Here is a 20,870-nt window from a genome sequence, read left to right as displayed (position 1 = left end):
GGTCGCCCGCGGGGGCCGGCCGCCGCCCCCAGGAGCCGGGGCAGGAGCCGGCCTGGGCGTCCCCACGCTGCGGGAGCGGCACCCTGGGAGGGGGGACCCGGCCCGGCCCCTCCCGGGGTTTATCTGCCACCATGCTGGGTGCTCCCGTCGGTGAACAGACCATTGCGGGGCTGCGTTACCCCGCGGGTGGGTGAGTCACGGGTGGGGGGGACCGTGGGTGCACAGAGGCTGCAGGCTGGCGGGGACAGGGCAGTGACTCCGGGGGGGGGGGGGGGCAGCTGGGGTCAGGCCGTCCCGGCACCGCCACAGAGCCCACGGGGGAGGCAGAGCCAGGAGCATCCCGCGGGTGGGAGCCCGGAGCCTGGCATTCCACTCACCCAGGGCCTCCAGCAATGCCCTGCGGGACGGGGCTCGTCCTCCCTGGACTGAGGGACACCCCCAGACAGGGGTAAACCCCACAGAGGCCTGGGGTCCTGTGGAGGTCAGCCCCTGTCCCGCAGCGTGGGTCTCTCTGCCCCCCCGGACCCCTCCTGGGGTGCAGCGCTGAACCACCCCCCCTGCAAATGGCCCCCGAGAGCCCACCACCCTCGAGAGCACTGGTGTCTTCTCAGCCACCTCTTGCAAGGCTGGAGACAGGCCTGAGCCCCTGCGGCCCCTGAGGGGTAGCCGGGGTCCCCCTTCCCCCCCCCGGCCTCGCGCCCTGGGTGCGCATTTGGCTTTTCCTGTTTCAGGTTCGCCTGCGAAGCCGATGAGGAAATAAGGCGGCGTCACACGCGCCCTCCTGACAGTTTGCCCCGGCGAATGTGGCCGGCGCGGCGAGGAGCTGGCAGTCAGGCTCAGCGGCCACGCCGAGCGAGAGGTCGCCAAGGGCAGGGGCTCGGCCGCCCCCGGGAACCATGTTCTCCCGGAAGAAGCGGGAGTTGATGAAAACCCCCTCCATCTCCAAGAAGAGCCGGGCAGGAAGCCCCATCCCACAGACCCTGCCGGTGAGTGTCCCGCGTCCCCCCCGGCAGGGTGGGAGCCACGGGGCCACGGGGACCACTTGGGCCACGGCACCCACGGAGCTGCCGGGAAGAGCCACGGGGTGGGAAGGGGGACCTGAGTACGGCCAGGGGGTCTGTGAGGAGGAGGAGGAGGAGGGAGCTGAGGAAGGACACTGCTCACTGTGCCTGGGGGGGGGGGGATTCTGCCCCAGATGAAGGGAACGGAGCAGCCGCCTGGGGAGGTGGGAGGGCAAGTGGGGCCAGGGAGGAAACGGGGGGGCTGCGGCAAAGGGAAGGGGAGCCCGGCAGTGGGGCTGCAGCCGAGGATTTGGGGAGGGCAGAGAAACCCCCAAACCTCCCAGGGGACAGCAGTGGGAGCAGGGGGACGCCTAGGCTCGGGCAGACCCGGTCCCTCAGCTCTGCCATATATTTATTTACTTGTGGGCACCCCCCCCAGCGCTGGAGAGGTGCGGGAGGAAGCGCCTCGCCTCCGCGGGGCTGGCCGGCAGCCGGGGCTCCTCTGCACACCCCGGCACTGCCCTCCCCGCGCCTGCGCTGGCAGAGCGTGGGGCGAGACGGGACTGGTGAGACGGGGCCTGAGATGGGGCCCGAGAGCCCACCCGTGGCTCCTTAGCAAGAAGGGGCACCCGTCCCCATCCCCGTCCCCCCCCTCCTCCCTGACACCCCCTACCCTCGGGAGAGGGGCCTATGGGTGGCGGACAGAGGGATGCTCAGCCGGGCGGCTGGGAGGAACAGCTACAGCCCCTACACGGCGGGGCGCCGCAGGACGGGTAAAGCCAACTCCCCCAAACGCTCCCTGGACTCGCTGCCCCACTCGCCCACCGTGTGGCTGACGGTACGGCCGGGTGCGCCCCACGGATGCTGGCGGGGAGGGACCGGGGTCTCCGGGGCTTCTGCACCCTGGGGGGGAGGAACCGAGGAAGGTTTTCAAGGGTTGGGCTGGTCCCAGCCATTTTGGGGTAGGGGCCTTTGGGCAGTCCCGCGGTGGTCTGGCTGGCCCCGGGGGCAGCGTGGGGCTGAGCTGTCCCGGTTTGCTCTCGCCCATGGCAACCTCATGCTCTCGGCCGGCTCGGTGCCTGCCCTATCAGCACCAAAGTCGGCTTCCGGCCGCGCCGAGCTGGCAGCACCCAGCCAGGGATGCTGAGACCCAGCACACTCGTGTCACACCTGGGTGCCTGAAGATCGCCGACAGGAGCTGCTGGAGGGGCAAGGGTGGGCCCCCCCTTCCCATGCCGCAAGGACCCTCGCTGGGCGTGAGGCTCCCCCACGCGGCGCACGGCCCCAGAAGGTGCCGGTACCAGCCCCTCCCTCGGTGCAATTTTACCCCTAGAAATTGGGGGCTCCCTCCATCTGTAAAATATCTGCGAAGCCTCCAGAGAGTGGCCTAGGAGGTGTCCTCGTCCCTGCCCCCATCCCTGGGGCCGTGCCCGACCTGCGGATGGGACAGGCTGAAAAGAGGAAGGGATGTGTGGGGCCGGATCCTGCTGTTGTTTGGTGGTGCCAGGGTCCCCAAGCACCCGGGGATGGGGAGCTCCAGCATGGTGGGTGCAGACAAGGCGGTGTCACCCACATGGTCATTGTGTGCCCCCCAGGACAAATCCAGACCCACAGGGGCTGGCGGGGGCCAGTGGGGGCCACGGGGCGAGCGGGCAGACGGGGTGGCTGAGCCAGCTCCTGGCCTGTGGTTTTGGAGCCTACGCTGCTTGCGAAACCCCCGTGCTGGGGGTGGTTTATCCGCCGGGAGCCCGGGAGCCTTGGGCAATGCCAGCTGCCGGGGCTGTCTGTGGTGTGGCGGGGACAGTGGGGATGGCGCAGCCGGCCAGGCGAGCGCCCAAACCCTGCCAGCTGCTGCTCCACTGCTGTTTTCTCACTGGCAGAGGCGCTGCCTTCGCCCTACGGGGTCCTGAGAGTGTCCCCACCAGCCCCCACCCCAAAATCCCCAAAGGGCTGGAAATGCCGGGAAGGGCTACGCCTTGTCCCTGCGCTGCAGCTGGGCAGGATCGCCCTCAGGCTCTGCCAGGATACCTAACTGGGGAAACTGAGGCACAGCACAGCTGTGGCACCAGCCCCTCAGGCAACAGCCCGTCCCTCCAGGCTGGTGGCACGGGGGGTCCCGGGGTCCTGCCTTCTCCCTGCCCAAGCTGGGGTCCCGGCCGTGCCCCGCAGCACCGGCCATGCCTGCCAGGACCTCACACTCGTCCCCGCTCCCCAGGACCTCTCCCGCAAGGATTGCCTGGAGGCGCCCAGCTCTGGCCTGGGGGAGCTGCCCCCCACCAGCTCCAAGCTCAGCACCAGCCCCAGCGCCGTGGGTACCCTCAAGCGCCCCACCAGCCTCAGCCGCCATGCCAGCGCCGCCGGCTTCCCCCTCACCGCGGCGGGCCCCAGGGCCGTGCCCAAGGGCCACAAGACCCCCACGTCCTACAGCCCCATGGACGGCGGGGAGGGCCCCTTCATCGACACAGAGGACATCTCCCAGCTGCTGACGGACGTGGCCCGCTTCGCCGATGCTCTGGAGAACCTGCGGGATGTGGTGCTGCGGGACGGTGAGTGCCTGGATTGCCCCCGGCTCGCGCCAGCCCCGGTGCTGCCCACGCAGCACCGAACCATTCACCACATCAGCACTGTGGGGCACCGGGATGAGCGCGGGAGCATCCCCTCCTTGGGGACAGACCGGACCCATGGGTGGGGGTCTCTGCCCGGGCCAGGAGGGGACCGGGACCTTGGGGGCGGCTGTGCCGAACCGAGCCACGGCAGCCGTGGGCTGATGGTGGCGGGTGGCTGCTGGGAGCTCGGAGCCAGGATAACGCGGCTTCCTGCCTGAAAGCTATTTTCATCCGCCCGTTTTCCTGTTTACAGTGCAGCGGTGCCAGCTGCCTGCCAGCGCCCCCAGAGCCCTGTGGGGCTCTGGGCACGGCCCCCCGACCTGCCGGACCAGCTTCACCAGGGTGGCTGGTGGGATGGGGTCAATGCCCCAGCCTGGGGCCGGGTGGGCTGCAGGGTCACGGGTGGGTGTCCCTGCCCACGGAGGCAAAAACGGCGGGCGATCTCGTGGTCCCCGTGGCGAGGTGGGGCTGCGGGGAGAGGGGGGTCACATGACGCCGTGTTTTCGGTGCTGGCTTTGCAAACATGTTGACGCATCCCCACTCACCGTGGAAAACGGCAGCGCCCAGCCTGCGGCACCGCTGCCGACAGCCCCAGCGTCCAGACCCACAGCTGGGCCAGTGGGAATGTGGCTGGGGTCTGCGCTACCAGAGGGGGAGCGTGGGATGGCAGACGGGGGGGGGGGGACGACAATGTCTCGAGGTCCCTGCGAAGGTTTGGGCATTGCTGGGCAGGGAGGAAACAGCCCTAAGTCGGATGGTGACCGTCCTGCTGCCGTCTCTGCTCAGGGTCTGCGGTTATTGCTGGACCCAGTTTGGAACATTGGGACGGTGCCGTCCCCAAGCCAGCAAAAAGATGGGGGGAGGTTGGGGCCAATCTGCGGGATACAGCCATGATTTTGGAGAGTCTGGCTCTCCTCTGCACCCATCCAGTCCCATTCCCACTCCCGTTCCCCAGTCCTGCTGGTGTCCCCACTTCCAACTCTGGAAGGGGCCTGGAAATGGGAGAGGAAATGGAGGAAACCCCTTCCCCACCCCAAGCTGGGGGCCAGGAGGGGGGTTTGCCCAACCAGGCGGTGGGTGCCAGGCTCCCATCCCAGTGCTTCCCTACGGGAGACTCCTCACCTCCCGACAAGTCTGCCAGCACCCAGCCCCAAGCCCCAGCCCCAGCACTGGGCTGGTGGGGAGACGTGTCGGACCCCTGGGCTCGCAGCTGGAGCCCACGGAGGGGACGGTTCCCGGGAAAGGACCCTGCGGGACGTGGCGAGCCTGGCTGGATGGGGCACGGCAGCGGACAGACCTGCCACATGCCTGCTGGCGGCTGGGAGCGCCGGTTGGTGGGGAGGAAGGGAAGGAAATGAGGAGGAAATTCCCAAACTGCTTTCAAGGGAAAAAGTTACTACTGAGGAAAAAAATGCCTAAAAGGTCGGGCTGCCCCAGGCCGGCTGCTGCGCCGGGTGGGGGACACACCGGCTGGTTTAGCCATGGCAGGGATGGAAGGAGAGGGCTGGGGAGGTGCCGGACAAGTGGGACGTGGCCATGCCAGTCCCGGGGAGCCCCAAACCCAAGGGGATGGGCTGCATCATCTGGGAGCCTGGCGGGACCCTGGCTGGCAGAGGGTGGGTGGGAGGCTCCGGAGGGCAGGGACACGGGGCAGCATTGCAGCCCCCCTCTTTTGCAGACCCCAGGGAGCCCCAGCGGCCACTGGCCCACGAGTGCCTGGGTGAAACCCTGCGCATCCTACGCCAGGTCATCAACAAGTACCCGCTGCTCAACACCCTGGAGACCCTGACGGCTGCCGGGACCCTCATCTCCAAAGTCAAGGGTGAGACGATGGGGCTGGGAGCTCGGTCCCGCTCCCCTCCTGCCCCAGGCTGGGACGCGTGCGGCCCGGGGAGTCCTTGGGGATGCTGCCGGGAGCAGAGCTGCCCCACGGACAGGCGGAGAGGGCGAAGGCATCAGCTGCCTGCTTGCTGTGTTTGAGTTTTAAGGATGATGTAGTGTCAGAAATGACAGAGCCCAGATCCCTGCCTGGGGCTTTCCAAGCACGGCCGCAGGAAAAACACTTAAATAATCGGATCCTGCTGCTGGCAGCACCTCGTGTTTATAGGAGCGGGGTCTGTGGAGCCCTGATCCTGGCAGGGGCACCACCTCCTGCCTGCAGTTACACCAGCGGGGAGGGGGACGGCTGCACTAACCGCAGGCAGAGCACATTTTGCGTCACCGTGCCGCTTCCTGGACACCGAACAGCAACTGCTGTTCATAGCCGCAGAAAAGGGACAGGAAGCCTCGTGGCTGGTGGCAGGAGGTTTGCCGCAGGGCTGGCCCCACGCAGGACCAGGACGGAGCGAGTTCAGGCTGCCCACGTTCCTGGGCGGAGGGATGGGAGCAGATCCCAGCCCCTCAAAGCAGGGGGGGGGGGGGGCTCGGCTCGCCGGCCCTGGCTCCCCAGAGGAGCCGACCCAAAAGGTGTCGGGGTTTCCTCAGAAGCCCCAGCCGCCGGCAAAGGCACCACAAGCATCCCCTTGGCCTGGATGTCTGCCAAGTGCCGTCTGTGTCGGTTCCCACTGCCGCCAGCGGTTCCTCTTTCGGCCGTGGGTGAGAGCCCTCCTGGAGGAAGCCATCCCGCCTCAGGGCAGGGGGCTCTGGAGGTGCCGTAAGACAGTGGAGGCAGTGGAACAGGTTCACAGTCAGCAGCACTTTTCCGGCAGCCCTGGGTAACGGGAGTAAACAGAAACGTGAGCCAAGTGGTGCTGGCAGGGAAGTCAGTCCCGGGAGAAATGGGGAGGTGCAGAGACCCTGCACCGCACTGGAGCAAGTCCATCATCCATAGGGATGATCTTGTCCCTGCTGCTCCTTGAGCCTGACGCAGCCCTAGCCGCAGAGCAGGGCTGAGACCGGCAGGAGCCAGCAGGTCCTTCTCCCTGAGATGGGGACAGGCACTGGTGGCGACAGAGCTTCTGCATTTCCTCATTTCCAGGTTTCCATTACGAATCCAACAATGAGACGGACAAACGGGAGTTCGAGAAGGCCGTGGAGACCATTGCGGTGTCCTTCAGCAGCACGTAAGGGACTTTTGGCCAGCTGTCCCCTGGAGAAGGTCCCCTGATGGACCCCATCACCCCCACCAGCCAGGACACATCTCCACCCCTTGCCCAATCCCCTCGCCCACGCACGGCCCCACACGTGGCAGCTGTTTTGGGGGGTGGTTTGGGGACTGGAGACACCCCATGGGGAGGGCACATTCACTCCTGCTGCTCGCACCAGCAATTCCTCCAGCACCGAGGAGGGACCGCAAAGCCTGCTCGAGCCCACAGGCTCCATCTCCCAGCCCCTCTTCAATGCTGGGCCAAGCTCTGGTCCTCCGCCTGAATTACCAAGACCTCATCACGTGGAGCTGAGATGATCCCCACTGAAACCACTACTGCAGCTCCAACTGCCCTAGCCCTCACCCGGTCTCTCGGCCGTTGGTCGGGTGCTGCTGGGTGACAGCCCTGCTTGTCACTGCCCGTTCTCCCTTTGCTGAGTGCAGCCTTATTCCTCTCGTCACAGCGTGTCCGAGTTCCTCATGGGGGAGGTGGACAGCAGCACCATCCTCTCCATCCCACCCAGCGACCAGAACCAGGTGAGTGATGCCCACTCCCATCACACGGGTCTTGGGATGTGCTGGGGTGCTCAGACCCGGCTCGGGAAGGGGCTGAGCTCCCAGCCCGAGATGTGGGATTCCCAGCTCACCTCCAAGCCCGGCAGAGCTGCGTGTGGGCTTTGCCTGCTTGCTCCTGTCCTCACCACCATCCCAAAGAGGGGAAAAGCCACCTGGCAGCTCGATCCAAAGGGCAAAGTGGGTCAGGAAGGGATAGAGCAGCTCTATCAACAGAGGCAGAAAACAGGGCTCTGGTTGCTCCCCGTAGCTCTGCCCTGGTCTGGTGTGAGCACAGAGCAAGGCATTTCTCCAGCAACATTCCCGTTAGGTCCCAGCCTTCCTGCAGGGCCATGGGCTGGGCACAGCAGACTTCCAGGAACAGCAGAAAGCCTCCAGCAGCTCCGGGTTTCTGCCTCCCCTCCGTCCACCAGCCCCTCCAGCTACTCCCCTTCTTTCTTGTCTGATCAGTCCCTTTTCTTTCTCAATTCCCAAAGACTATGGAGAGCCTCTACGGGGGGATCCCTGGGCCTGGAGGAGACGGCATGCCTTCAGGCATGGAAAACTATGACACAGGTAAGCAGGCAGCTCGCTGGGCGCAGGGTTTGGGGTGGCGGGGTACCCAGCTGACAGACCGGCCGGCAGAAACTGGCGTCTTCCCCATTGCTGCCGCGGTCCTGAGCCACACACGGCTCCTCGGCTGAGAAAAGGCAGCCGAGCTGCTGCTGGCACCGGGGGCCAGCAGGACACCAGCACAGCACGGTTCCAGCACAGGTATGGGGAGGTTTGCACTGAAAGCTCATGAAGTTTGCAGGGGTGAGCCAGGCTGTCCTGGGGTTTTCCCAGCTGTTCTGGTACTCCCGGGAGCTCGAAGGCATTTGGAGGGAGTGGGTCAGTGAACACAGCACCAGTAGCACAGTTCGGTGTCTCTCTCTTCTTTCTCTCCTCCACCTTCCCCCTCGTCCCATCACAGGCCGTCCTCCTGCCGAAGAAGTGGACGTGATGCTGCAACGCTGTGAGGGGGGGGTAGACGCTGCTCTCCAGTACGCCAAAAACATCTCCAAGTACATGAAGGACCTCATTGGATACCTGGAGAAAAGGACCACGCTGGGTGAGATGGGGAGGATGACGGGTGGGTGCTCTCTGGAGTGGGGCTGAGCCCTTCACAGCAGCATCAGAACAGGTCGAGGTCCTCTACAATCAACGAGGCTGAGGGAGTCAGACAATGCAAGGGCAGTGGGGAACTTCATTCCTGAAGTTCTTGATTTATTTTTCAAAAGGAACCCAATCACCAGGGAAATCCTGGTGTTTTGCATGTCTTTTCACTTCCAACCTTTTTCTTCCAGAGATGGAGTTTGCCAAAGGGCTTCAGAAGATGGCAAACAGCTGCAAGCAAACCATCAGTCAGGAGGTAAGTCCACATGTCCCTAAAACCACCCAGCATCCAGGCTGTTGGGCTGTACTGGGAGAAAGCAGCCCTAGAGAGCTCGTTCTGCATGACCTGGTTTCAGAGCCCAGGAGAATGAGTGTGCAGTTCTCCAAAGCTCTTTTTTTTGGCAAAATTCACGTGTCCAAACCAACGCAAAGGATAATGCTGAGACCCTGCAAAATCTCCTCCATCGGTAGCTGATGTTTCTGCCCAGGTCCTGCCGGGTGTGCCAGCGGGGAGAGCCCGGGCAGGCTCACACACCAGACATGCCCTGTCCCTGCTCTCCACCGCAGGACCAGGCAGGCGACACCACGGGGCCCTTCCAGCCTCCTCCAGCCTCCAAGCAGTCTCTTGGCAGCCTGTGACCACACTGTCTCGGTCCAGGACGGGGCTTTTACCGGTAGCCGGCAGCCAAGCCGAGACTCTGGCTCTTCTGCCCCAAACATGGCACTGGAGAACATGCCTCCTTCGGTTCACGCCGCAGTGCTGGGGCTCAGGGTGGTGCGTTTTCTCGTTTCTCAGACCAACATGCCTTTCCTGTCCATCTACCTGCTGGCCCTGGAGCAGGATATGGAGCACGGGACATCGGTTCTGCAGGCTGCCAACACCCTGCAGCACCAGACCTTCCTCCAGGTGAGGGATGAAAGGCCATCTCAGAAGGGTCTTCCCCGGTAGCTGGGCAGCGAGGGAGGCTGGTGGTGTCCTTAGTCCTTCTGCCACAGACAGCTCTTCCAGAAACTGGAATCCAGTTGCCACTCAGCTCAGCCACCGCTCGGGCTTGGCAGAGTTCGGCTTTGCTCTGGCCTCAGCGGATCAATGAGCCCAAACTCTCAGCCAGATGCCATGTCCTTCGAGGGGTTAGATATAGGGTCTAGGAGAAACCCCCAAGTCTGGCAAATCAAAGAGCACCTCCTTACTGATCTCCTCCTCATCCGAGGCCTCTCTGCATTCCCACGCTCCCCTCCAGCCCGGACCAAGCTGCACCCATCTCCCAGTGACCGCCACTCTCTGGGGCTGTTTGCCAGGGGGGAATTGATGTCCTGTCATTGCAGAAAGTGGCTCTTGCTTAGCTCAGTCGGGAGGGAAACTGCATCTGGCACTTCCCAGGCTGCAGATTTTCATCCATGACACAAACCCTCCCTGTAACCAAGACCAGATGTGCTGGGGAATGATAACAACCGCCACAGGGAACTTCTCCTTGCAAAGCCTTTTGCAAAGGGAAGAGCAGCGAGCGTTTAGCTCAGACCACCGCGGGGGTTGTTTCTCCCTCCTGATTCAGCCACTAACAGTGAGACGCCTTGAACATGAAAAACGGAGGAAGGAGATCAAGGAGCAGTGGCACCGGGCGCAGAGGAAACTGGTGAGTAACAGCCACGCAGCACGGGCTGGGTTTGCACTCCCTAAGCCCAGTCTGTAGTACACCCGTGACACGTACCCCTCCGAGGACGCTGGACTCCTTGCCCCTCTCCAGTAGCGTTAGGTGCTTTGTCCTAGGGTGCCTCTGCTGTGCTGGGGGACACCGGAGAAACATGGGACCCCGGGGAGCTTGCAGGAGATAACGATCCCCTTGCAGAGTTCAGTCCTCACCCTGGGTCACTGTTTTCACTGGCAGCAAGAGGCAGAGGTGAACCTGCGCAAGGCCAAGCAGATATACATGCAGCGCAGCGAGGAGCACGACAAGGCCAAGTACATGGCAGTGAAAGCAGAAGAGGAGCAGCAGAACACCACCAGCAGCATCACCACCAAAACCCTGGACAAGAAGAGGCGGCTGGAAGAGGAAGCCAAGAACAAGGTAGGGACATGACAGCTCTGGACTCGGGCTGAACATCTGGCTGGCAAGAACCTTCTCACTCCTTGCTGCCCTAGCACAGGAGCAACCCTGAGCTAAATGGACTGAACTGAGCCCCCCACGGATCCTCGGACACTGTGCAGGAATGCCTGGAGGAACAGGGTCCAAGTGCAGAGAGCTATTCTCCTTGTTCTCCTTACCTATGAGCTGTTTCCATCTCTTGCTCTCCCAACTCTCAGGCAGAAGAGGCGATGGCCACGTATCGGACCTGTGTTGCGGATGCAAATACCCAGAAGCAGGAGTTGGAGGATACCAAGGTGAACTCCTTGCGGCAGATCCACGAAGTGATCAAACAGAGCGACCAGGTCATCAAGATGGTGAGTGGGGCTTGCTTGGGATGGCCCCTAGGGCAGGGGGGTGGCTGCACCCTGCTCAGGAGAGGTTCAGAGCTGCCTCCCCAGCAGACCTGGCTTAGCTGCTCCTATTTCAGATGAAGTCCAGGCGGATGTAGAGCTCTCTTCACTCCCTAGTGCTCTGAAAAGCCAAGGCTCAAGGCTGCAGACCAAGCACCACTCTGTGCTCCTGATTTCTCATCTAGCCTGGAGCTCCTTGTCTCTCTCTTCCTTGTTTGTCAGCTCACAAAGCTCATGTCTGATTTCCTCTACCTTATTTTTAGGCCACAATCTCCTTCTACCAGATCATGCACATGCAGACGGCTCCACTGCCCGTCAACTTCCAGACACTGTGCGAGAGCAGCAAGCTCTACGACCCCGGGCAGCAATACGCCTCTCACGTCAAGCAGCTGCAGCGAGGAGACGAACCCGACATCCAGTACGACTTTGAGCCCTACGTGTCACACAACGCCTGGTAGGAGAGGGGAGGGGGAAATCACTGCTGGTTTACGTTCATCTTCTCTGCCACTGGCAACCTCCCCCTGGGCCAGCACTACGCTCTCCTCCAGAAACCAGCACGCTTTCAGCGTGCCTGAAGGCGGCTCCTGCTGGGAACGCTGGGGCTGGACCAGCTGGGAATTCCTCTCACATCCTCCAGTGGATGAGACAGGCTGTCTAGTATTTACGAGAGGACTCTAAATCCCAAGACAGGGGGATAGCAGCCATGAATAAGGTTTTCAAGTGTCCTTCCTTCTCATCCACTCAGACATTCCCTTTTCTCCTTTCTACCCACCAGGTCCCCCTTCACTCGGACACGGAAAGGCAGCTTCAATGCCAATGACTTCTCAACGAATGCCGGCTCTGACGGGGCCGGGCTGCCCAAGGACGGGACCGTCTCGGAAGGAGGGACAGGACCCAAGGAGCAGCAAAGCGGGGCTGTGGCGGCTGAGCGGAGAGGTGAGCCCGGAGCAGAGAGGAGCCTCTGCCTCGCCGTCCCCACGGCACCGCTCGCACCAGGCTGCGTCCTCCTCCCCCTGGGTCAGAAGCAAAGCAGGACCTCCATGGGTACCAAGGGGGGGGCTTCTGATCACAGCAGTAGGACAGGCTGGAATCCTTGCAGGCTGAATTTCCTGAAGGACACAAAATCAGATCTATGGGTTTTTTTTTGGTTTAGCTGCCTAACAGACCATTCTCCAGAATCCAATCTCTTCTTTCCCTTGCTGGAGTATTACTGAAGGTGTCGCAACCCCACCAGCCCCTTCACTGGCCTGTCAACAGGAAACCAAGCAGCTTCCTTCAGTAATTTAAGTGTCTCCCAGACTCTAGGCTCTTCTCCCTTGTTTCTCTCCTGAATACAGAAAGCAATCTCAAATGAACTCTGTTTTCCTCTGCAGGTGGGAGGGGACACCAGGTCCATAAATCCTGGCCAACTTCCATTACTGAAGCTGACAGCAGCCTGGATTCAAACACAGGTAGATACCGAAAACAGCCCAGGGCAGGCAGTGCTCCCCCTTCTAATACAGTCAGCCTAAAACCAGCATCGGAGTTGGGTGGGACCTGGCACTTTTTAATCTGCCTTGTAATAACACTGTGTTGTAAAAAAATGCTCTGATGCCAATCTCCAGCAGGCTGGGATGGGCTGGGATGGGCTGGGAGACCACTGAACCTTTACACTGCACTGGCTGCAGCCTGCTCCCCTGCAGGGCACTGCACGGGCAGCACAGCCCCTGCTAGCTCCCAGTTTCTCATTTTCTCCGGAGAGAGCTGCCCTGGCTGCCCAAGGCACGCGACTGCTTGCTGTGGGAATCCACATGCATCAGAACGCACTCACAAGAGAAACAATTCTGCCAGTAATCTCACTGCTTGTGGGTTTTCTTTTGACAGGCGAATTCAGCCATAAACTCCAGCGGCTGTCTTCCAACGGCACCATGTCCTCCAGCGAAGAGCTGGAGGAGAAGGATGAGAACGCTACCCCCTTTGAGCAGAGTACGTGGCAGCGCGGGAGGTGACGCAGTGCTCCTGCTGTGCACCCACACACCATGACAAAGCTAACTGCAGGTTGACTGTTCCCAAATTCAGTAGTTCTAGAGGTAAACCCAATGATTGCTGGGAGGATGCCTGATGGTGAACTCACGAGGAGCCCAATAGCATTGTCTTTACCAGGGATGAGCTCTGCTCAAACCAGTGGGAACAGATGAGCTAGGGCTGCACGCCTCAGAGTACAGGTTGTTTGTAATGTTGCTGAAGAACTAGTGCTTCCAGCTGGTTGTCTGATCTGTGACAGTCACCCTTCTGCTTGAGCTTTGCTTAACCTTACCTCCTCAGGAGCCAGGATGCAGACACATTTCTTTTTGTTCTGCTTACAGGCATCAATGGGATCACCCCAGAGATGACAGCTCCGACAGGGCCCTTCCGAAACGTTGGCTTATCCAAGGCTGCCCAGACTCATCGGCTGAGGAAGCTCCGTACCCCTTCCAAGTGTCGGGAGTGCAACAGCTACGTTTACTTCCAGGGAGCAGAATGCGAGGAGGTAAAGTTGGGAGAAGTGGGAAGAGAGCCCGGTGGGTGGAACGGATGGAGAATGTGTCCCATGAGCGGGGTGACCCCACCAGTACCCGCGTACAGTCCTCTGATTCACTCTGTCCCCAAATGAGAGCCACACGTTCTCCAGCGGCATATTGCGGCGCAGCTTGTCGCTTGGGTGTCACAGGTTTGCTGTAGAAACCCAGCCAGGAGCTCTGACACACATGGTCAAAACCCCGGGTGTAACCACAGCCAGGAGCTCTAAGTTCTCTGTGGAAGCAGAGGTGCCCGCATGAACTTTAGGGCAGGACTACCTTAGCCCAGCTCTAACCTGTGTTTAGGAAGATGTTCCTCCTTTGGGGACCTTTGCATTGGTCCTGCAGTGTCTCCAAGAAAGGCACTTTTCCTGTCCGCCATCGTGCTTAACGAGCTCCTCGTTTCTCTGAGCGATGCCCGGTGTCTCTCAGCGGCTGCCCTTCCACCAGACACTCGGAGCTCTCTCCCACCCCCACGCATTTCCCTGTGTTTTCCAGTGCTACCTGGCCTGCCACAAGAAGTGTCTGGAAACCTTGGCCATCCAGTGCGGGCACAAGAAGCTCCAAGGAAAGCTGCAGCTTTTCGGGCAAGACTTCACAAAAGCTTCTCAGAGTAGCTCAGATGGCATCCCCTTCATCATCAAGAAGTGCATTTCTGAGATTGAGAAGCGGGCACTGAAAACCAAGGTGATGCACGCTCTCTTCCCTCTCCTTCAGCTAAGCTGGCTCAGCTGTCTTCTCTTGAAATGGTTTTCGTGCAAAGGCAGAAGATCAACAGCCTTCTTTTTCAGATTACTAGCAGGCAGGAGGCCAGAAAGTCCCAAGTGATAAATTTGGCCCTGACACCCCAAACTCTGACCTTGGAAACACTTCTCTTGCCTCCCTCTCTCCTATGAAACAGGAACAACAGTAACGTCAGAGCTGGAAGGGGATGTCCCAGAATGACTTCTGAGAGGGATTTCCAACCCCCAGAAGGAGAGGGTGGGAGCTGGAAGGCCACTGTCTCACGCAAACTTGAAGAGAAACATTTATCCTCACTTCAACTCCACTTTTCTCTCTTTTACAGGGCATCTACCGAGTTAATGGTGTCAAGACCCGCGTGGAGAAGCTTTGCCAGGCATTTGAGAACGGGAAAGAGCTGGTGGAGCTGTCCCAGGCCTCCCCTCACGATATCAGCAATGTCTTGAAGCTCTACCTGAGACAGGTAAGGTGCCGGCGATACCTTCTGGGGGGGGAGGCAGGGGAGAGGCGACCAGAGGAACTAACTTCCCAAAACTAAACCCACCTTCACCGAGTCATCTCTGGCAGGAGAAATTCTGTACAAACTGGGCTTAATAACTGTATGACTGTGGGCGGTGAGAGGGGTCCCTCCCAACTAGGAGGGGATCAGCGGTGGAGATGGGACGACGGGCGTGAGTGGGGGCGAGCGCGCAGGCTGCGCCTCCTCCGAGCCGACGGCGGGTTTCCTGCTCTCGGCGAGCCCTCGCCGTCGCTTCGCATGGCTCCTCCACCGCTGCAGCAGCGGCGTTCATAGCCGCAGAAAAACAACATGCAGAAGCACCAAATCCTCCCTCCCCTTTGCAATTGGGGAACCAGGTACATGAAAAGGGAAGTGATCCAGCAAAGGTCGCTCCGCAGGGCAGAGCTGGGGCTGAGCTCGCGTCTCCCCGAGCAGGGCGCTGCCCTGCGGTGGGCTCAGCCGGGTGCTGTGCCCCTCGTCTCGCCCTGCGGTGGGCTCAGCCGGGTGCTGTGCCCTGCCACCCACAGCAGCTCTGCCTCAGCCACCCTCTGCCCCCAGCAGACACCAGTACCCAAAGTGGCAGTGCAAACAGCATCACCCACATCCTCCAAAGAGTCACCACAAGGCAGGAGGAGAGGAAGCAGCTTCTCCTTCACCCTGCAGCCTTGCCGTTTAACTCTTAACTGCTGCCTTTTCTCTGAGGGCTGGTGTAACTCCGCAGAAGGGCTCCTGTGTGTTAACTTGGGAACCGGGCTCAGGGCTCAGCTCAAGGAGGGAGGTTTGTCCCTGGGTTCCCTGCACAGAGAGGAGAGAAGGGCTCTGAATTGCCTCCGGGGTTTCTCCAGAGAAAAGCAGAGTGGAAAGAGGGGAAGAAATCAGTCCTGAGCCAAGATCCAACCTCTCACTGCGGAGAAATGGGTTTAAAGTCCCTCTGCAAAGTGCTGGATGGGAGGGGAACCTGCTCTGCTGTGAGAGGCAGCCTGTCCCCAAAAACATCTGTTTAAGCCACTCTGAAAACATTACCAGCCATGCAAAACCACCAATTAGTTAACATGCTGCTCTGGCTGCTTTATACAAACTTCAAAGCAAGAGTTTCCACCTAACCGCAACTCCACCTTTGCTGCAGGCTATGCCGATTACATCCTGCGTTCTCCACCCCAGAACAATCCATCCCTGTCCTCTTTCACTGCTCTCCTCTTTCTAACCGCCTTCGTCCGCTGGGGAACCTGCTGCTGTGCCCACCCGGGGCCAGGGCTTTTCTAGGGGAGAAAGAGAATCCCTTAACCTTGGCCGGAGGGACCGATCTGGCAGAGAGCACCCGCGGGTTGATCAAAGGCTGCTTTTTGCTTGAACTTCCCAGGTACTAATTGGCTAGGACAAACGAGGCTGGATTTACACGCTTCAGGAGATGGATAAATAAACATTACCTTCTGGCTAGCATGTTTTGCAAGCACCGGGGATGTTTCCTTGCTGTAGAAGGGCCCCAGGTTTCCTCAGCTCGACAACACTGGGCAGGTTTAGGTCTCGGGCAGGGGGTTGAGGCTCTCCCCACCCCGGGCTGGGAGGCTCGGCTCTCCAGCACCCATCTCCCCTGTTCTTGCTTGCAGCTGCCGGAGCCCATTATGCCCTTCCGCATGTACAACGAGCTGATGGGCTTGGCCAAGGAGAGCTTACAGGGCGGCGAGGCCAAGGGCAAGAGCGGGAAGGGGGGCCCTGAGCTGGTGGACAGAGGAGCCGACACGGACAAGGTGGTGGTGAACCTGGTGCTGAAGCTGAAGGAGCTGCTGAAGGAGCTTCCCTGGGAGAACATGGCCACGCTCCAGTACCTCCTGCAGCACCTGAGAAGGTGAGAAGGGCAGGTCCAGAGCCCATGCGGGTGCTGGGGCACCTTCCCCTTCTTCCCTAGGGTGGGAAGGTAAGTGCAGCCTCCCCACCGGACCCATGCTGGCTGTGGGGACAGCCCAGTCCTTCCCAGGAGCACGGAGGTCGATCCGTGGGTGCAGCTACTTCTCTGCCGCTCACGAAGCCCGTGTGTGCCACGAGAGGGGACTCCCGTGCTGCCAGCCCAGCATCTCCTCCAGCCTGGATGTGCCAGGCTGGGCAAGTCCTGCTGGTCCACCCGTCCCTTCTCCTTGCTTGCTCTCACGAGTCCCTCCTCCTCCTCCCCAGGATTGTGGAAGTGGAACAGGACAACAAGATGACCTCAAGCAACCTGGGCATCGTCTTTGGGCCAACACTGATGCGCCCAAGGCCCACGGACGCCACTATTTCCTTGTCCTCGCTGGTTGACTATCCCCACCAAGCTCGCATCATCGAGGCACTCATCATCTTCTATTCGACCATCTTTGAGAACAAGGAGGCCACGGTGCTGGCCGACTCCAGCAAGTATGCCACAGACAGCAAGGAGGAGGGAGCCAGCTCCTCTGACCTGGTAAGAGTCTCTGGGGAAGGGAGCACCCTTAGGGGATGCGGAGCCAACCAGGACAGCCTGTTTGTGCTTGCAACCTGGCGCAGATCAGCTGGGGCAGACCCTCCTGCAGTCCTAACACCCCCCAGCCCTCTCCTGAATGGTGCCCCAGCCTCGTGCTCTGCCCTGCAGATCGCAGGAGTGACATTCCCCATCCCTGTGTGCCACACGGTGGTACAGGTCCGGCCAACGCTGTTGCCCTTCTCTTACAAAACTCACCTTGCTTCGTCATGTCCCCATGTGCATCCCCACTCCACTTGCGAGTGATTTCTGCCCCAAAAGAACAGTCTCAGTAGGTGAGACGGGCAGGGGGTGGGAGGCTGGAGCCTACACACCTTTACACCCAGACAACAAGTTGGTAGTTCTCCACTTTCTGGAACCATTTCTCAGTGAATGAGAAAGTTTTCTTCTCCTCCATCCCTTCACCACTGCATCTCTTCCTTCCAGTCCCACACAGGCTCCCAGCCCGGCAGCATCCCCTACCTAGAGCTGCCTTTGGAGAAGGGCAATTTGGATTACAGCGCCGACACATTCACAGGTAAGTGAAAGGCACCCGGTGGCTCCTCCCCAGCGGGCACAGGTCTCTCGGGAGGTCCGAGGTATGTCACCAGCAGCAATAACACAAAGCCCTTCCCCTCTACCTGAACACCACAAGTTTGGTGAACAAAGCTCCTGCAGATGCCGTGGTGCCAAGCGAGAGCATAGCACGGGGCTTCCTCTGTCCCACAGAGTCTGGCGACCGCTCCGTTGACTCCGACTCTGAGCTGGAGGACGGCGGGGAGCTGCTGGCCACCACGGACGGGGGCCCACGAACCCAGCTAATGAAACAGGGGAGCGAGACCAGCACAGACGAAGCTCAGTTCTGCGATAACGGGAGCGAGGGACAGCGGAGCCGGAGCTGCAGCATAGGCCAGTCGGATGCGGAGGGCGCTGCTCCCCGCTGCTGCAGCCCCCCAGGAGAAGAGCAAAGCGATGCAGAAGACTACCCCGAGCGCCGCTTCCCCGCTGCTGACACGGACTACAACACAAACCAGTCCAACAACACAGCCATGCCTGCCGCTGCCCGGCATCTGGCAGCCAGGTGCCAAGGTGGCTGCGAGCCAGGCAGTGAGCAGCAGCCCCGGTTTATCTAAGCCACTGAACAAAAATACCGCGGACACTGGGACGGGGCAAAGGGACAAAATCCAGACGCTACCCAGGCATAGCGATGCGGAAAGCTGTGATGTTGAGGGGTGGGGAGGGACAGCACAGAGCCGCGGGCAGCTAAGGGGGGGTTTGGTGTGTCAGCTGCAGGCAAGTCCTGGCTGTTTCATGGCTGGAGCTTTCACACAAAACCCCCGAGACCCTCGGCTCCCGATGGGGAACACTGGGTCAGTCTGCCTCAACTGCTGGGAGCCCCCGCTCGGTCCAGCAGCCCACGAAACATGTTTCTTGGGAAGGACCTGAGGCATGCAGCCCCTTCGCTTGTTGTTAGGGTCTAGGAAGGAATCCAGGGTTTTGCCATGTCCGGGTCACAAGCTTAATTTTTTGCAACGCTCCTTAATCCCACGCCTCTACTGCAGAAATCGAGATGGGGGAGTCAAAGGATCTGATCATCCTTGCTGGCTGCAGCTGGAAGGCGAGGTGAGGCTGCCAGGAGGTGATGTGGGGAGAATTCCCCAACAGTGGGCAGGAGAAGGGCGCTGCAGCCAGGCACAGGCACTGCACGGACAGACGGACGATGCCGAGCACTGCGTGCATGGGCTGGCTCTGCCGGCCTAGGGAACAGCTCGCCGGGAAGGGGGCACAGCCAGAGGAGCGCTGGGTTCGGTGTAGCTGGGTAAAAGCAACTTGGACCATCTCACGCGGAGCTGGCCTTGGCTTTAGGGCTGTGCCTGCATCGCTTGCCAGGCCCTGCAAGGTACATTTATCATTTATAACTGACTGTACCAGGCATCCAAAGTCCAGCAATAAATTTACTGCCTCAGCACTTCTAAGCAACACAGGACTCAACCAGCGACATGCCTTTCCTGGCTCAGCTGACAAGGTTTGCATTGCTGCTTGTATTTATGGGCATTTTTCTACTTGGCAGGAGCCACGCAAAGAGCAATCTGCAAGCTGTGAGCAAGCTCAGGGGACAGGTTTTCCTGGCTGCACGGTCCTGAGCATTGCCTAATCTCTCAGGGGTTTTTTTGATAGACATTTGGTCTCCAAAAATCTAAGCTGCAAGTCCAGGACTACACCTCTGCTCTTCCAGCTGGCCCCGAGATGGAGCTGAGCAGAGAGCAGGTCACCAAGAGGAGAAGCCTCCTCCTCCGGACTGCCACGGCCTGAATCGAGTCACAGCCCCTGCCAGTGTAAGAGGCTTTTTAAAATTTTTTTTTTCTAGAGAGATAACCCTTCAACATGAAACCACTACCTCTGCTGGCAAAGGAACTTAAAGGGTTAAACAAGACCAGCCAAAGTCTTTTTTTTAAAGCTGCGAGACTTTTCTGCACTGAAGCATAGAGAAACAAGTAGATTTTTAGCTTAGAAAGAGATGAAAGCTGTTTTTTTCTATTACCCTGCTTGTACCTGGGCTGCGTTCCTGCCATCACCACTGAGCGTGCCACTAGACCCTCGACACGGGAGGCCACATGACGAGCAAAGACCCAGAGCTCCCGGCCGGGGACAGATGCACAAGGACTTGTGCAGGCACCTCGTACACAAGCAAGTTGCGGTCCATGGTTCCTAAGAAATTGCACAGATCCAAAGCTGTTTTCTAACGATTAGCCAGACCCTTCCTCTGTGAGATGCTGGACACCAGATCGTCTCTCGCGCTGCCTGCTCACGCATCAGGCCTCGCCACTTCGGGTCTGAAGAGCATCCACCCCAACGGGACAGCGAGGGGGGAGGCAGAGGTGGATCTCTGGCCAAGGAAGCCGAGCAAGTGAAGCAGGAGCGATGTTCCAGCTGAAGATACACTGAACGGCATTTGGGGGGTTATATGCACCTCGTTACTGTAGAAATGGGCGATCAACCAGATATTTGACCCCTTCGAGGATCGGTCTCCAGCACAGGGGAGAGAGCCTGGGCTTTATAGCTCCCACAGCTCTCTGAGACTAATCGGAAATGCATCTCAGCATAGCAGGTCAAAGGTACACAAACCCAAAGTTAATTTACAGCTAAATGGTTCATAACTGAGCCAAAGAAGAGCTAGAGATACCTGTGAGACATTCTGCTCTGCAGCTCTTCAACAAGGCGGTTGGATTTTTCCAGCAGGTCATTTCCATGGTAGCAAGAGAAACAAGGCCGACTGCCCTCTCTTGCTACCAGCACTGCTACCACAGGCGGTACCACGTGTGTTTGAGGATGGATGACGGGTGAGTGCAAGTGAGGGAAGGGACAAAAGCTACGCTTGAGCTTCACATGGGAACAGGCACCCTTCTATTTGTATAGTAATTCAGCGTGCAAAAAGTAAAGCGTGTTTGTTACAACATGCCTGTACTGCTGTAAGAAGCTGCGTTACATGTTTTGCTGTGTTCAGATTGACATGCTTCAAAAAAATAAATAAATAAAATCAGTGTGTTCCAACCTGTGTTTGTCCTGGAGATCAGTCTTCCAGCCTCCTGCGCCCATGGCTGCAGGAAGCTAAGCACTTAAGGAAGTACTCCATATATTTCTAGCAAGTAAACTGAAGTCTAAAAACCCTCAAGAGACCTGGAACAGATTAAAATGAATGTGACGGGGGGGTGATAAGCAACTCTCCATTGCAATACCTAAACACCGTGGT

The 20,870-nt window shown here is 59.8% G+C and overlaps 1 protein-coding gene across 2 annotated transcripts; it reads left to right on the top strand.

Annotated features, from left to right (window-relative positions):
- Window positions 1-30: 30 nt before the first annotated feature.
- Window positions 31-20,660, top strand: ARHGAP45 (Rho GTPase activating protein 45). Of its 2 annotated transcripts, XM_049807871.1 has the most exons (24): window positions 31-190; window positions 732-986; window positions 3,217-3,547; window positions 5,286-5,429; window positions 6,585-6,669; window positions 7,157-7,229; window positions 7,742-7,820; window positions 8,218-8,355; window positions 8,591-8,655; window positions 9,196-9,306; window positions 9,953-10,033; window positions 10,286-10,465; window positions 10,702-10,839; window positions 11,139-11,329; window positions 11,651-11,811; window positions 12,249-12,326; window positions 12,739-12,840; window positions 13,221-13,384; window positions 13,911-14,099; window positions 14,479-14,616; window positions 16,260-16,498; window positions 16,822-17,083; window positions 17,567-17,657; window positions 17,849-20,660. In XM_049807871.1, exons 2-24 carry the CDS (start codon window positions 897-899, stop codon window positions 18,250-18,252), a joined length of 3,534 nt encoding a protein of 1,177 aa, XP_049663828.1. In that variant the 5' UTR covers window positions 31-190; window positions 732-896; the 3' UTR covers window positions 18,253-20,660. The 2 variants fall into 2 exon arrangements, with proteins under 2 accessions (XP_049663828.1, XP_049663827.1); XM_049807870.1 differs by lacking the exons at window positions 31-190; window positions 732-986 and adding an exon at window positions 1,542-1,839.
- Window positions 20,661-20,870: the final 210 nt, after the last annotated feature.

The sequence above is a fragment of the Accipiter gentilis genome, chromosome 8 (assembly GCF_929443795.1).
Source record: "Accipiter gentilis chromosome 8, bAccGen1.1, whole genome shotgun sequence".
In the NCBI taxonomy this organism is placed as follows: Eukaryota; Metazoa; Chordata; class Aves; order Accipitriformes; family Accipitridae; genus Astur; species Astur gentilis.
Note: the sequence above shows the minus strand (reverse complement) of the source record. Positions and strands in the feature narration are given on the sequence as shown.

Excerpts from the sequence above, each read along its gene's own strand:
- ARHGAP45 (XM_049807870.1), top strand. The coding sequence starts at position 1,711 with ATGCTCAGCCGGGCGGCTGGGAGGAACAGCTACAGCCCCTACACGGCG. Across the intron at positions 8,656-9,195 it reads AGCAAACCATCAGTCAGGAG|ACCAACATGCCTTTCCTGTC; the intron begins GTAAGTCCACAT and ends CTCGTTTCTCAG. Across the intron at positions 14,617-16,259 it reads TGAAGCTCTACCTGAGACAG|CTGCCGGAGCCCATTATGCC; the intron begins GTAAGGTGCCGG and ends TCTTGCTTGCAG.